At 47.4% G+C, this 15560-nt stretch overlaps 1 protein-coding gene across 1 annotated transcript; it reads left to right on the forward strand.

Moving 5' to 3' along the window:
* The first annotated feature begins 1052 nt into the window (after window positions 1–1052).
* On the forward strand, window positions 1053–14223 carry LOC130387308 (cadherin-7-like). The gene is made up of 11 exons (XM_056596334.1): window positions 1053–1301; window positions 2899–3193; window positions 3787–3906; window positions 4303–4470; window positions 4824–5011; window positions 5794–6047; window positions 7451–7587; window positions 8551–8672; window positions 10661–10781; window positions 11450–11704; window positions 13583–14223. The coding sequence occupies exons 1-11, from the start codon at window positions 1053–1055 to the stop codon at window positions 14221–14223; spliced, it is 2550 nt and encodes an 849-aa protein (XP_056452309.1).
* The last annotated feature ends 1337 nt before the right edge of the window (window positions 14224–15560 follow it).

Consider the following 15560-nt stretch of genomic DNA (forward strand, 5'->3'; position numbering starts at 1 on the left):
TGTGTGTGTGTGTGTGTGTGTGTGTGTGTGTGTGCGTGCGTGTGTGTGCGTGTGTGTGTGTGTGTGTGTGTGTGTGTGTGTGTGTGTGTGTGTGTGTGTGTGTGTGTGTGTGCGTGTGTGCGCGCATGTGTGTGCGTTAGCCCGTTTTCCTGATCTTCCCGGTCACTCATCCCACAAAGCCATCGGCGGACGGAGCCGCGCGACGGCTGCGCGCTGCCGACCGCAGCTGCCGCTCGTGAATGGAAGTCATTGTGGACGAGTGACAGCACGCAGGCGGAGCGCGAGCGCAACACAGCGTTTAAACATCCCGGCCAGAGAGCAGAAGAGAGAGAGACGCTCAGGCGCAGGCCAGGTAAGAAACGTTTTGTTACATTTGAACGATACGGAACACCGGTCATTTACATTATCCTCTCGATTGTCTTTGGTTCGACTTTGGACCAGGTTTGGACGCGTTGTTTTTCTAGGCTATATCACGGTAGTTTTTCTGTTTGTCTATTATAGCCTATACTGTCAAAATTGTGGAGTTAAAATATTAATTCGTTACAAAGTTAAGATTAGGTCTACATAGGCTAGCTGCATCATTTTTTTATAATATATTCAGTTTGCGTGTTGTAAAGGTTTGGTGTGTTATTGGAAACGTGTGCGCACGTGATGGAAGGATGGCCATTGGAAGTCCTACATAAATAACCAGTAAAAAAGTATAAAAAGTATAAATAAACATATTTTTTCTATAGTCCTATTTAAAGTGCTTCGTCAAAATTGTGAGAAATGGGTTGAAGAAAGTATTACGCGCAGATGCTGTTGATGAGGGTTTGTGAAGTGGTGTTAGGTAATTGGTGTGAACTCCCGACACCTGCCACCAGAGGGCGCAACCGAGCACTGTGTTTACCGTTATCAGCGTGACGAAGGCATGTGAAGCAATCACATGCCGAGATTCAGCTTTTTCTGTTCAATTGTGGCACACCTTTGTCTCCTGGTCAATCTGTCTCTCTCTCTCTCTCTCTCTCTCTCTCTCTCTCTCTCTCTCTCTCTCTCTCTCTCCCCCCCTATAGATGTCTTGCTGTGTGGTTCTGAGGGGGTTCTGTGTGGGCTTGGTCCTGCTCTCCCTGTGGTCTCCATGCTATGGGGAGCTGACCCTGAACTCTGTCCCTCTGGCCCCCGCCAGGGGCCCCTCTAGGGGAGGGCCCCCGAGGCAAGGGGGGCACGGCTGGGGCCCGGCCCGTTCCAGACGCAGCTGGGTCTGGAACCAGTTCTTTGTTCTGGAGGAGTACACAGGGGACGAGCCCCTCTACGTGGGAAAGGTACCAGGACCTTGGTCCAATAATAGTACTTTCATAAGTGCTGGTGTAGCGCTATCTTTGGTTTCTGCTGTGGTCATGTTATAGTACTGATTTAAGTACTGTTATGTCATGAGTACTGTTATAGTACTGTTATAAGTACTGTTTTGTCATGAGTACTGTTATAGTACTGTTATACGTACCGTTATGTTATGAGTACTGTTATGGTACTTTTATGAGTACAGTTATATTATAAGTACTGTTGTACTACGTTATAAGTACCGTCATGTTGTTATTATTATTATTATAATACTTTTATAAGTACATTTATGTTATAAGTACTGTTATAGTAATGATTTAAGTGATTTTTTTATGATACTACTCGAGTATAAACAGTATTATACCTACGTTATATTACTGGAGTGTAACTGTTAATACTGTTATAGTACCTTTCTAATTTGATTGATAAAGTAGCAACACCACTGCTGCAGTTCTGCAAAGGCCCATGTACTAATTATTACTACACTCTAAGTAGCATTTAATGGTGCGGAGAGAGTTGACGTCTCACTGCCTCCGTGTTGTGGGCGCAGCAGTTGTAGTCTCCATGTAAACGGTCCCAGGTGCCGGCCCTGCTGCTGTCGGCCACGAACACTTTAGCACCCGGCTGATCCACCGCCAGGCTAAACACCGCCTTGTTCATTTCACCCTTCACTGAGCACAAGGCAAACCAGTCAACCACAGCTTATCATCAGGCTTGCGTTGTGAACCTCATTGTTCTTATCCTGGTCTCTACCTCTAGATGTCACCTGCCACTAAATAGGTTCATCGTTCATTCATTCATTTACAAATATATATATATACATATATATAACTTTTATGTTGTGCACCCTTTTGTAGTTGCTTTCATTTTGAGTACAAGGGTTGGATATTCTCAGCCTCATATCTTGTTTTGGATCAAATCGACTACATGTAAATGTTACTCATTATGATTAATATGATGACAATTCGTTGAGTTCTCTCAAAACATACACACACCAGAATGCCAAGAGTGTCATAAAGTTATTATCATGCCCACATTGGTGCCCACGTTCGCACGATGTGCTCGCTATCGGCCAATAGTTTTAAACAACAACATCAAAAGTTACTTTTAAGATTAGCTTTCCTTTGATCAGTGTCTCATGTGATAATAAACTACCTCTCAGATGTATCTCTTTGATTCAGTTTCATAATTTTTCTCCTTTTAAGTTTTAGAAATGTCTGGAAATGTCATTTGTTGCTGTTGCTGTTGTGTTATATAATTTGTTCTATAATTGAATCAATGTGTCGCATCAAAAAAAGGTGGCATCAATAAAATCATAAGCAAATCTAGTTTTGCCAGACTGAATCCCTGTCCTCCTCCAGACTGAATCCCTGTCCTCCTCCAGACTGAATCCCTGTCCTCCTCCAGACTGAATCCCTGTCCTCCTCCAGACTGAATCCCTGTCCTCCAGACTGAATCCCTGTCCTCCTCCAGACTGAATCCCTGTCCTCATAGACTGAATCCCTGTCCTCCTCCAGACTGAATCCCTGTCCTCCAGACTGAATCCCGGTCCTCCAGACTGAATCCCTGTCCTCCCTGCAGCTCCACTCGGACATGGACCGGGGCGACGGACAGGTGACCTACGTGCTGAGCGGAGAGGGCGCTCCCTCCATCTTCACCATCGACCCTAACACGGGCGACATCCACGCCACCAAGCGGCTGGACCGCGAGGCCCAGGCCTACTACACACTGCGCGCCCAGGCCCGCGACCGCGCCTCGGCCCGGCCCGTGGAGCCTGAGTCCCAGTTCGTGGTCAAGGTGCAGGACATCAATGACAACGAGCCGCGCTTTCTGGACGGGCCGTACGCGGCCAGCGTGCCCGAGATGTCCCCCATGGGTGAGTGAGTTAAGGTCTGTCTCTCTCTGCAGGTCCTACTGTCCCCTCACAGCCCGTTGAAAGACTCTGATGGAGAATTTGTAGTGGGCCTAGGAAGTGTAGCCATCAAAACTGTTTTAGATTAGGGGGTTTGATTCCTGGGGGCTGGATACTCTAGTGGGGGTCAGGGCGTTTGACCTCCCACTAGGAGGGTACTGGGTTTGATACCAAATGTCTCCAACTGGCAGGATGTCTACATCTACCTGCTCCTTAATCTCATGTATCTGAGTTCGCTGTTGGTCCCTTTAAATAAAATAATTTGCTAATTAACAAATAGATTAATAATAATATTAAATATTAAAGTTTAAAGATTCCATCACACTTTTTTCTCAAAAGACTTGAAGGGGAAGTTCTTTTGCAAAAATAGTGAGTAAAAGTAATGACATATTGTAATATTGTAATGTTATTGAAGTAATTATTTAATGCTTTGATAGTGCCAAAATTATTATAATTTTTTTTTAATGAATTGTACTGTTATGATGGTGTTGGCTCTGGAACCAGTGATGTCATAATGTAATGTTGTGTGTTAATGTCATGATGTTTGTGGGTCTAAGGGACGTCAGTGGTGACGGTGGTGGCCACGGATGCAGACGACCCGACCTATGGGAACAGTGCCCGGGTGGTGTACAGCATCCTGCAAGGACAGCCCTACTTCTCTGTGGAGCCCAAGACCGGTGAGCTGACCTAGCACCATGTAGAACCACACACACACACACACACACACACACACACACACACACACACACACACACACACACACACACAACTACACAAAGACAAACCACAAGACACTATCTCAAGGTGTTATGTGACAGTGTGTGTTTGTATGTGTGTGTGTGTGTGTGTGTGTGTGTGTGTGTATGTGTGTGTACGTGTGTGTGTGTGTGTGTGTGTGTGTGTGTGTGTGTGTGTGTGTGTGTGTGTGTGTGTGTGTGTGTGTGTGTGTGTGGCTCTCCATGGTTGTGTGTGTGTGTGTGTGTGTGTGTGTGTGTGTGTGTGTGTGTGTGTGTGTGTGTGTGTGTGTGTGTGTGTGTGTGTGTGTGTGTGTGTGTGTGTGTGCTATGGTGCAGGCCTGATCCGCACGGCCCTTGCCGACATGGACCGTGAGTCCCGGGACCAGTACCTCCTGGTGATCCAGGCCAAGGACATGGTAGGCCAGATGGGGGGGCTGTCCGGGACCACCTCCGTTACCGTGACGCTGAGCGACGTCAACGACAACCCCCCGCACTTTTACCGCAGTAAGAGGACCCTTTTATGCTCTTGATTCAATAACCTTTAACTTATTTGACCTTTAACTGACAACTAGGAATCATGCTTTCATTTTGAAAAAAAAAGGAAAAGTTACAAATCCTTTTTAAAACTAAGATTCACCTTTTAAACAATGTTAGGAAATCATTTATTGATAGACAGAATTTTGCTACTCTGACGCCTTTGAAAACACTGACACAGACGAACACTCTGAAACATTCAAAACCTGGAATCGCTACTGGCTCTGATGGCGTGATGGTGAACACCTACCTGTACGTACGTGTGTGTGCCCTCCGCCCACGGGCGCCCCCTGTGTGTTCCTAACCGCTGTTCCCCGTGGCAGAGAGCTACCAGTACCTGGTCCCGGAGTCCGCCCCGCTGGCCTCGCTGGTGGCCAAGGTGAAGGCCGTGGACTCGGACCTGGGCTCCAACGCAGACGTGGACTACAGCATCCTGGATGGAGACCCTCTGGGAATGTTCCGGATCGTCACGGACCGGGAGACCCAGGAGGGGCTGCTCACGCTGCAGAAGGTACTGAAGACCCGACCGGTCCTCCTCTAGAACCTCCGCTCAGACAGAACAGACTAAGAACCACCAAGAAGGTACTGCAGACCCGACCGGTCCTCCTCTAGAACCTCCGCTCAGACAGAACAGACACAGAACCACCAAGAAGGCACCGAAGACCGACCGGTCCTCTAGAACCTCCGCTCAGACAGAACAGACACAGAACCACCAAGAAGCCTGTGGTCCATCACAGGACAGGATTGAGTCCGTCTGAATGTTGATTTGTTTGATCAATGCTCATAGAATATGCCTTGGCATTGCACTAATAATGAGTTTAACTCTGAGTTCACTTTAACAGTAACATTAATTCAATTTAGATTTTTAAAACATGTAAAATACTGTCTCATATTGTCAAGACAGTTTATCCTGGGGCACAAACTAACAAAGCAACGATTGATAAATGTTAACGTCCCGTGGAAGGTCTCTGTGTGTTTAGTAGCTCATTCAGCTCAGGGGGGCTGTATTGGACTGTCAAATAAGCCCAGATCCTCTTAGCCTCCTGGTCATAATGTCTCTAAAACACACTGGATAATATCCACTCTCGATAATCCTCCTCTGAGCTGCTTGTAGCTCGGTTACACGTCTGATTTACAAGCAAACACTGAATTTATTAGTTATGGTTCAAATATAAACATCTTCCTTCCTTCCCTCCTCCCCTCCTTCCTCCCTTCCTTCCTCCCTTCCTTCCCTCCCTCTCTCTCCTCCCCTTGCTCCTTCCTCCCTTCCCTCCCCCCCTCTCTCCCCCCCAGGTTCTGGACTACGAAGCCCGCCCCAGCTACACCCTGACGGTGGAGGTGACCAACCGCTACGTGGATCCTCGCTTTGTGGCGCTTGGTCCGTTCAGCGACCGTGCCACCGTCCGTCTGCTGGTGAAGAACGTAGACGAGCCCCCCGTGTTCTCCTCCGACCTCGCCAAGATGGCCGTCTCGGAGGCGGTCGACGTGGGCACCAGTGTCGGCAGGGTGTCGGCTCTGGACCCGGACTCCACCAACAGCCCCGTCAGGTAGTAGTTATTCTTGGAAAAACATCTCATTAGTTAATTTTACATTCTTAAGTTGACATTTCAAATTTGATTTAAAATGAATCATTATTCAAAATGTTACATTACATTTATGTATTACTTGTTGTTATTATTATTATTATTCAAAAGAGATATATTTGTAATTTAACATTTGTATTTTTTAATTGTTTCGGTTTTTTATATTCCTATATATATTGTGATACATTTTGAATAATTATTATTTTTTAGATATTTATTTTTAAATAAAAAAAATGTACTTTAAATTATTTTTAATTATTTAAATGATTATGCTTTATAGATATTGCCCGCGTGGCCCCCGGCGTGAGTCCGGGAGCTCTGCTCCGGGGGTTGTGCTTGAAGAAAATGCCTATCTAACATTGAAAACGGCAAAATGAAAATGCGATGATCATTATCATTTATTTAATGATTATTAACATAGAAAACACTTACATTTGTGGTTTTCAATCCCGTCGCATCTTTTCGCCCGCCATCTTGCCTATGATTTTTCTTGATTTTCCATTTTCTCGCAAGGTATTGTGGAGGCAAGCCACAACTGCAGCGTTCTCAGTTTATTTGAGTGTGCCCATCGAAAATCTCAATTTTGAGGGGATGTTACCCTTACCCCTTACCCTACCTCATAATGTCTTTCGGGACACGCCACCACTGCGCGTGAATCGAGAATCACCCTTTGAGTGCTCCCAATGAGCTGGTTGGGGCCATCTGTCTATGAATGGATGAATTGTTAAATGAATGGGTGGATGTGTGGCATTAACTGTAAAACAAACTGCTCAAAATGGGAAGAGGTGGGAAAAGGGCAGTGTATTACATTTTATAAGAAGAGCATAATGAACCTGATTTCACCTTGCCCGACTCCGTCAAAACACATCTATCTGTATAGCGGTGAATCTCAGTTAGTCTCAAAGGCTTCACAGTCCCCCATTATACTAACCTGACGCACCAGATTGTTCGATTTACAGAACCATCTGGGAAATCGTCCATGGAAACTGTTTGGATAAGGGCAGGCACTTCCAAAAATGGACGAACCATCTGTCCATCTCTGTCTTCCCGTAGATCTTGAGCCCCACGTAGGACACTGATTGGTCCAAACCACTTGTGGTGGGACACAAACGCTTCAATTTGAAGTTTGGCAAGAGGATTCCTGCGGGATATTAATGTCTCGAATCCAGCTGCCTCCCAAGATTCACACTTTTCTCCCCCTCCCCCCCAAGCCAACCACATGAGAGGGACAAGCTCCTTGAGAGGCAACGTCCGACGCTTCTCCTGCTAACTAAACATATGTGCTTAGTCGTTAAATTTAAGGCAGGTGTAAACATGTGTGTGTGTGTGTGTGTGTGTGTGTGTGTGTGTTTCTCCTGGTTCTCCAGGTACTCTATTGACAGGAACACAGACCTGGAGCGGTACTTCCACATCGACGGGTCCACCGGGGTCCTCAGAACGGCCCGGCTGCTGGACCGAGAGCTGGTCTCTCTGCACAACATCACTGTGACGGCCTCAGAGAGCCGTGAGTTACTCCCCCCACACACACACACACACACACACACACACACACACACACACACACACACACACACACACACACACACACACACACACACACACACACACACACACACACACACACACACACACACACACACACACACACACACCAATGCTACACTGGAACCCTCCAATGCTAGAACACTACAACACTACAAAGCTAGAACACTACAACACTAGAACTCTAGAAAACGCCATCACTAGAACACTAGAAAACACTAGAACTCTAGAACACTCGAGCACTCGAACACTAGGATGCTAGAATGCTAGAACACTAGAAAACCAGCGATCAATCGATTGTTTGAGAAAAACAATGGATTGGTATTTCTTAAAAGTGCTGCACATCTCGCCATCTACCCTCATCAATATGCCCCTGAGAAGAGACCACAGAGAGATGTTCATATCTCAGGCTTAAGAAAACGCCTGACCTTTGACCGCAACATGGAACAACTCAAGCAATCAAACACTTTGATTTTTGTTTGAATTCATATCAAAACTCAAATCACACTAAATGTCAGGCCTTCATCTTAAAGGTGTTGCCTCCAAGGGAGGGAGGACTGCGTACACGCACTGGCCAAGTGGGTAGATTAATTGTAGCAGTCCCACTTCTCTAATCTTCTCCAGACAGAAAAAAAAATGTTTGATTGCTCTCTAAGCGGTCTCGGCTGACAACCAAATATCTCTGTCCCTCCCTCTCTCTCCCCCCCTCCTCCTCTCTCCCTCTCTCCTTCTGTCTGTCTGTCTGTCTGTCTGTCTGTCTGTCTGTCTGTCTGTCTGTCTGTCTGTCTGTCTGTCTGTCTGTCTGTCTGTCTCTCTGTCTCTCTGTCTCTCTCTCTCTCTCTCTCTCTCTCTCTCTCTCTCTCTCTCTCTCTCTCTCTCTCTCTCTCTCTCTCTCTCTCTCTCTCTCTCTCTCTCTATGGTCCAGTGGACCCGAGCCAGGTGGGGACGTCTGTGGTTCTGATCTCCGTCACCGACGTCAACGACAACGCTCCGGCCTTCGCCATCGACTACCAACCGTTTGTGTGTGAGAACGCCAGGTCCGGCCAGGTACTGACGCTATCCACTACCTCAATCACTACGACAGCCACCAGCCAATCACCTTCAGACGGCTTGATAGTCTAGTGGGGAGGGTGTTCTGTGTTCAACAGCCTTCCTGTAGGCCTCCTCCAGCAAAATGTCCTGGCTCATGCCTACTCTGCGCTCTCGCCAATTGCTATTTCTGAAACTAGGTTGTGCAGCCCTACCTTGATCTAGTCTTATGAACGGAATATGTCGTATCCACATTCATTCATCCTCTCCTTATACCGTAAGAGGATCCGGTCACTCAAAGAAGCTCCATAACGAACGTGTGGCACCGCATTTCTGCTCTAAGCTCGTTTTCCAAACATAGCGCCTCCGCCGGTTCAGTGGGGAACCAGGGGAACCAGGAACCCAGGCTCTCCCCCGGGCGAGTAGCGCGAACCCACACAACACAAACGTGCTGGCTAAGTGTTCAGCGGAGGAGAAAAAGCTGCTCAGTCAGCCGGAAGTGGTGTTAACCAGATGGTGGGCCGGGCGCCGCTGAAGGTTTAAACTCTAAAGCTCATTCACACCTGGAGCTTGTGTCAGACTCAGCAGACACGGTCACACACTGCCACGGTGACCTTCACTTCTAGGGCAGTGGGTGGGGGCAGGTTGGTGCCCGAGGGTGGAGAACAGTTGCGCTCAGCTGTTTTTATTTTTTACTATTAAGCGGACGTTGTTATCCAAAGCGAGTTCAGATATAGGTCACTCAGGAACAGCAGGTACGGCTTGGGTTTCTTGGCTCCAGGGGAGGCACAGAGATGGCCCCAGTGCCAACATGTTTATTTAACTGAATCGTACATATTCAACGGTTTCGTTTTAATATGTGTAGAGATAAGTGAGGATAATCTGGGGGTTGTATTTAACATTTAAAGTGAGGGATCATCCCTTACACTAAATCTGTTTTTGGTCCAACTCTCGAAATGTCAACTTAACTCTATCTCTCTCTCTCTCTCTCTCTCTCTCTCTCTCTCTCTCTCTCTCTCTCTCTCTCTCTCTCTCTCTCTCTCTCTCTCCCCCTCTCTCTCTCTCTCCCCCTCTCTCTCTAAGCCGAGTGACCTTCACTATGTATGGGGATGATGAGGAGCACATTTCTGTGCTCCTCCTCTGGAGGAGAGGAGTTAGGGGCGTGGCCAAAACCACACCTCCCTCTCCTCTCCTCCTATCAGCTGACCAGATGGCATCTCCAATCCCACTGGACTTCCTGTCATGAAGTTCTGATGACTCAAATGTTGTTTTTTGCGTGTGTGTGGGTCGTTATTTCCCACCTGGGCTGAAATTGTTCTGGGAGTTACACAAACACACACGCACACGCACACACACACACACACACACACACACACACACACACACACACACACACATAAACACACATGGTTTCACTTTAACTTTCAGGTTTAACCATCTCAGCCCAGGTCGCCAGGGTTCACACAGCGGCCAAGAGGTCAGGGGTCAAATCCTGGGAGTTGAAGAGATGTAGATGAAGAGACTCGGAGACCCTCCTAAAATTGACTATACTGTTTTGCCAGACACTTGATTCCCACCTGACTTTTCCCACAGTGAATTCAGATACCTGCCATTATGTCACAGTTATGGTTTGGGGGGGGACCCTTGCTCTAGGAGGCCAAAAGGTAAGGCTGTAGACATTGGGGAATCAAACCCAGGACCTTTTGACTGGGAGTCTAACCCCCTTGGCACAAGACCCTCCGGCCCTGTACCATCTTTTAAAAAATATTTCCCAACCTATAATAATCTCTATTTGGTTGTTGGCATATAGCAAATATTCCATTTACCATGAAAAACGAGACACCAAGGAGGCAATCAGTAGTCAGGGACCTTGTCGGTTAATGATCTCATCACCATAGCGATGAATCCATCACTTTGGCGATGGGACACATTGTCACCGTGGCGATTGCTTGGTTACCATGGCGATCGGCTCTCACCGGTGACTGGTTGCGCCGTGCTCCCTCCAGGTGATCGAGACCATCAGCGCGGTGGACAGAGACGAGCCTCAGACCGGACACCGCTTCCTGTTCTCCCTGCTGTCCCCGGGGGACGGGGCGACGGCCAACTTCACCCTCCGGGACAACCAGGGTGACCCACACATGCAGAGAGGCAGACAGAGAGAAACAGACACACAGGCTGAGACAGACAGACAGAGGCACACCCACAGAGCAAGAGAGAGAGAGAGACAGGCAGAGAGGGGCAGAGAGAGACATGCAGATATATACACATTGTTTGGTTAGACAACATGAAGACAGACAGGCAGAGACACAGACCGCAGATGGACGGATTAATGAGGCACACAGAGAAGCAAGCAGGAAGAATAGAATATAATTATCTTTATTGTCATTGGATAGAGTACAGCGAAATTTAAATGTCATCCAGAAGGTGCGATTCACAACAACAAAAATATACAAATAACAAATAAAGATAAAATGTACAAATACAGATAAGAATAGCAACTGAGGTAAATGGTGTTACACAATAGTGTCAATTATTATTATTATAGTACATGGTACATTCAAAATGTTTTTTAAGGTGCTTGTGAAAAGAGATCTAATTGAATGTGATTGTGAATTGTTCAGTTCACAGACAGACAGTTGAACAGGAAGGGCTGGAAATCAGTGTGAAACAGACACAATGAAACAGACCCACAGGCCAACAGACAGCTGCAGACAGACATACAGAGAGACAGACGAGTGAACACAGTCAAACAGACGGTAAACGAACCCCTCGCTCTGTGACTCTGCTCCCTCCAGACAACACCGCCTCCGTGCTGACCCGGCGGGCGGGGTTCCTGCGCCGGGAGCAGCCGCTCCACCTGCTGCCCGTGCTGATCTCCGACGCCGGCCCCCCCGCCCTCAGCAGCACCGGCACCCTCTGGGTCCGGGTGTGTGCGTGCGACGCGGACGGGGGGCGTTCGCTCTGCGGCGAGGAGTCGTCCCTCCTGCGGGCGGCGGGACTCAGCCCGGCGGCCCTGCTCTCCATCCTGGCCTGCCTCCTCCTGCTGCTGGGTGAGGGACACACAGACCTTTTGACACCGCCGTTGGTGCATGAATCTGTGCATGAATGTCTGTATGAATGGGCGAATGTGAGGCAGTAATTGTAAAGCCATAGGTTAGAAAGCGCTATGGGCTATTTCAGCCAAATTTGTTTACCATTTACTGATCTGATAGAAAAAATAACCAATGTAGAAGGTCTGGGATCAATAATGTCTGCCATAACTGAAAGGTACTCCAACCATTTATACAGATGTATTTTCGAACATATAGATAGATTGAAGGATGGATAGATAATATTTATTTAAGAAGGTAATCAAATTATACTAAATAAATTTGAAAATATAAATGTTGCCGGTTCAACTTGAAGTGAAGGCATACTGTTACGACCAGAGGACATGTTAGAGGCAAAGCCAGAGAGGAGAAGAACATACAGCAAAAGCTTGCCAGTGTCAACATTTAATGTACCTTTCAGATAAAAATAGAAAATTCTGAGAGGCCGCACTTCCAAGGCGACCCCATTTACTGATCAATCAGAAGATAGGATGACACTCTTTCATCGACCGAGCGGAAGATTACGAGATGGACGATGAGTCTGAGAGCGCCTTTGTTAACGGTTTCCCAGGATCCTTTAGGCATACATAGGATCTCTGATTGGCCTTTGTTGTTCCTGGTGCCATGGTGATTGTTGGTCATGATTGCCAAGATGATGGTGGCTGTCATGGAGTGATTGTGTGTGTGAAAGGGCCTATTGTGGATAATGCTATATTAGCTGTTGATGAAATGAGATTTTTTCCCAGGTCTGGAGAAGGACAGAAATGTGGGTTGATTGTATGTCGTCGACTGGAACAGATGTAGGGAAGATGATGTGACAGCGACGGTGCCTTCTAGTTTTGTCAGACATGGTTACACCGTCTTTTATTTGAGCTAGCTTGCACCAGGAGATGTATGCCTACTGTTAAATTTTTTAACCGATGCTGTATGTCGCTTACTCACTTGTTTTACCTCCAGAATAGACCCCTAAATAATTCCTGAATCAGTATTCAGATGGTGTACACTTATAACATCTGGAGTAGAATGATGAGGCAACGTTTTATCCGCAACACTTTGTTGGAAGTTGTTGACTAGACAAAAATAAGTTTGGTCTTGTTGAAAGTCCATCCTGTTATTCCAAACATGTTCTTCCTGTTAGGCAAACGCCGTACCTTCCGCTCACGTTTCATTTTATTGCATGTCAGTGTAACACTGTACTTCCTGTTGGTGACCCACTATATATCCTGTCACACTGTCCTTCCTGTTGTGTCACCCTATACCTCATCTTGGTGGTCGATGTAGGCCTACCTCCTGTTCTTGTCACACTGTACTCCCTAGTTCTACAATGTACAGCCATCTTAGTGCGACACTGTTCTTCCTGGACACTTAACACTGCACTTCCTGTTGGTGGTACACAGTACTTCCTGATGTTTCATTGCACAATCACGTCATTGCTACGCCGTACTTCCTGTTCCCTTAACGCCGTACTTCCTGTTCCCTTAACGCTGTGCTTCCTGTTCCCTTGACGCTGTGCTTCTTGTTCCCTTGACGCTGTGCTTCCTGTTCCCTTGACGCTTTGCTTCCTGTTCCCTTGACGCTGTGCTTCCTGTTCCCTTGACGCTGTGCTTCCTCTTCCCTTGAGGCTGTGCTTCCTGGTCCCTTGACGCTGTGCTTCCTGGTCCCTGGACGCTGTGCTTCCTGGTCCCTTGTCGCTGTGCTTCCTGGTCCCTTGACGCTGTGCTTCCTGGTCCCTTAACGCTGTGCTTCCTGGTCCCTTGACGCTGTGCTTCCTGGTCCCTTGACGCTGTGCTTCCTGGTCCCTTGACGCTGTGCCTCCTGTGACCCTCCCGGTCCCTGTAGGTCTGGTCCTGCTGGTCGCCACCGCCAGGCGCAGGAGGAGGAACCCCTTCACCCTGGACGACGACCGCGACGTCCGGGAGAACATCGTCCGCTACGACGACGAGGGCGGCGGCGAGGAGGACACAGAGGCCTTCGACATGGCGGCGCTCCGACACCTCAATGCCACGCGGGACGGCGAGGGCGCCGGCACCCGCCGCTACGACAACGCCCCGGAGCTCTTGACGGCGCGCTACAGAGAGCCGCAACACAACGCCACCGTGGCGATGGCGCCGCCGTCACCGACGCAAGTCCAGCCTCCGCCGCCGCCGCCGGCACCGGACAACACGGTGTTCCGCGAGTTCATCCTGAGCCGGCTGCTGGAGGCGGACCTGGACTCGGCGGCGCCCCCGTACGACTCGCTGCAGACCTACGCCTTCGAGGGCAGCGGCTCGGCGGCCGAGTCCCTCAGCTCCCTGGAGTCCCCGAGCTCCGAGTCGGAGCACGCCTACGACTTCCTGACGGAGTGGGGGGCGGACTTCGGGAAACTGGCGGACCTCTACGGACACAGCGACGGGCGTAGCAGTAAGACTGACTTCCGGTCGCCCAGGCTAGTGGTGGGGGAACCAGGGGGGGCGGAGCCAACCGTCCCACTGAGACGGTAGACGGAGGGACACCGGGGGAGGGGGGGAAACCCCCGTTGGGAGAGTGTTGGGGTTGTCAGAAGAACAACATACGTAAGTTTACTTCACTGAGAGAGGAAGAATAAATTCCGTCTGTCAGAACGCGTTGGAAGGGAGAAGGAGGGAATTGACACGGAGGTCAACTGATTTCTGTGGGTTTCTGTTCCATATAAAAAACTGTTTATAATCGGACCCACAACTAAGACACTTGCACTGGGAAAATCGATAAATCTCTGGAAATTTAACTAAAAATAACCTTGATTGTACATTCATCATTCCAGATGTATTTTGACATTATTCTAATGAAACAAATGTAGGCAGAGTTATACAAACTGTTTGGTATATTAGTCTGTGGTCTTTAATTCCTAACTTGAAAATGTTCCTCTACCTCAAAATTCCCCCAATTTCTTGTATATTAGCACTGGCCATATTTACACTTCACCTATTTTCCATATGCCATGCTGTGACATCCGTTTTCAAAATCATCATGTGTACAAAGTCGCCCCAGAACGTTAACAATCGAATTAGCATTTCCAGCTAGCTTTACCGGCTTTGGCATAGGACATTTTTGTTGGATTGCTTGTTGGTGTGATATTTTAATGTCAGTTACAAACTGTTGTTCATATCTTTATGTTTGTTAGTTTTTTTATATTGTAAAGGAAACATCAAAGCTTCGTGTATTAAGTGTGTGTAATATGCCAAGTAAATTCTGACACTGAATCTAGATGATGATAAAGACAGTAATGTTTTACTGTTTTGTTTCAAGTTTCCAGATGTATTTGTCATGTACACAGTTTTACAGCTACCATCTGAATAGAAATAGTTGTGAAACAATTCATCGTATTAAACAATTATCTAATTAAACAATAAGATACAAAGAAAATAATAACAATACAATTATATGGCATACTGTAGGAAACAAAGTATAAACGTATCAAAATGAAATAATGGTCTGACGTTCTCCATTACAATATACAAGAAAGAAAATGTAAGCACGGTGGCCAATGTCCGACAAAGGTCATGATACCTTTTCAAATTGAGCTCGCCTCTGCACAAAAGTACCAACGACTTCCTCCTCCTGTGTCCTTACTGACATCTAGTGGTGAAAAGTAAGTTCAGCGGTGCTTCTCGTAGTTTATGTGCGTTCATTCCAGTTAACTGCCAACGGATGTGTGGCGTGTGCTTCCATCAACGCTACAGACTCAGAGTTGAGCACACATCCCGCCAAGACAAATATATCTAGTTGCAGGTTTTTTGAAAACATGCCGGAAATAAATTAGCATTCCACAGTGCAGTAATTTACCTAGCGGCGTTTTAGG

This window comes from Gadus chalcogrammus, chromosome 8 (genome assembly GCF_026213295.1).
Source record: "Gadus chalcogrammus isolate NIFS_2021 chromosome 8, NIFS_Gcha_1.0, whole genome shotgun sequence".
NCBI lineage: Eukaryota > Metazoa > Chordata > Actinopteri > Gadiformes > Gadidae > Gadus > Gadus chalcogrammus.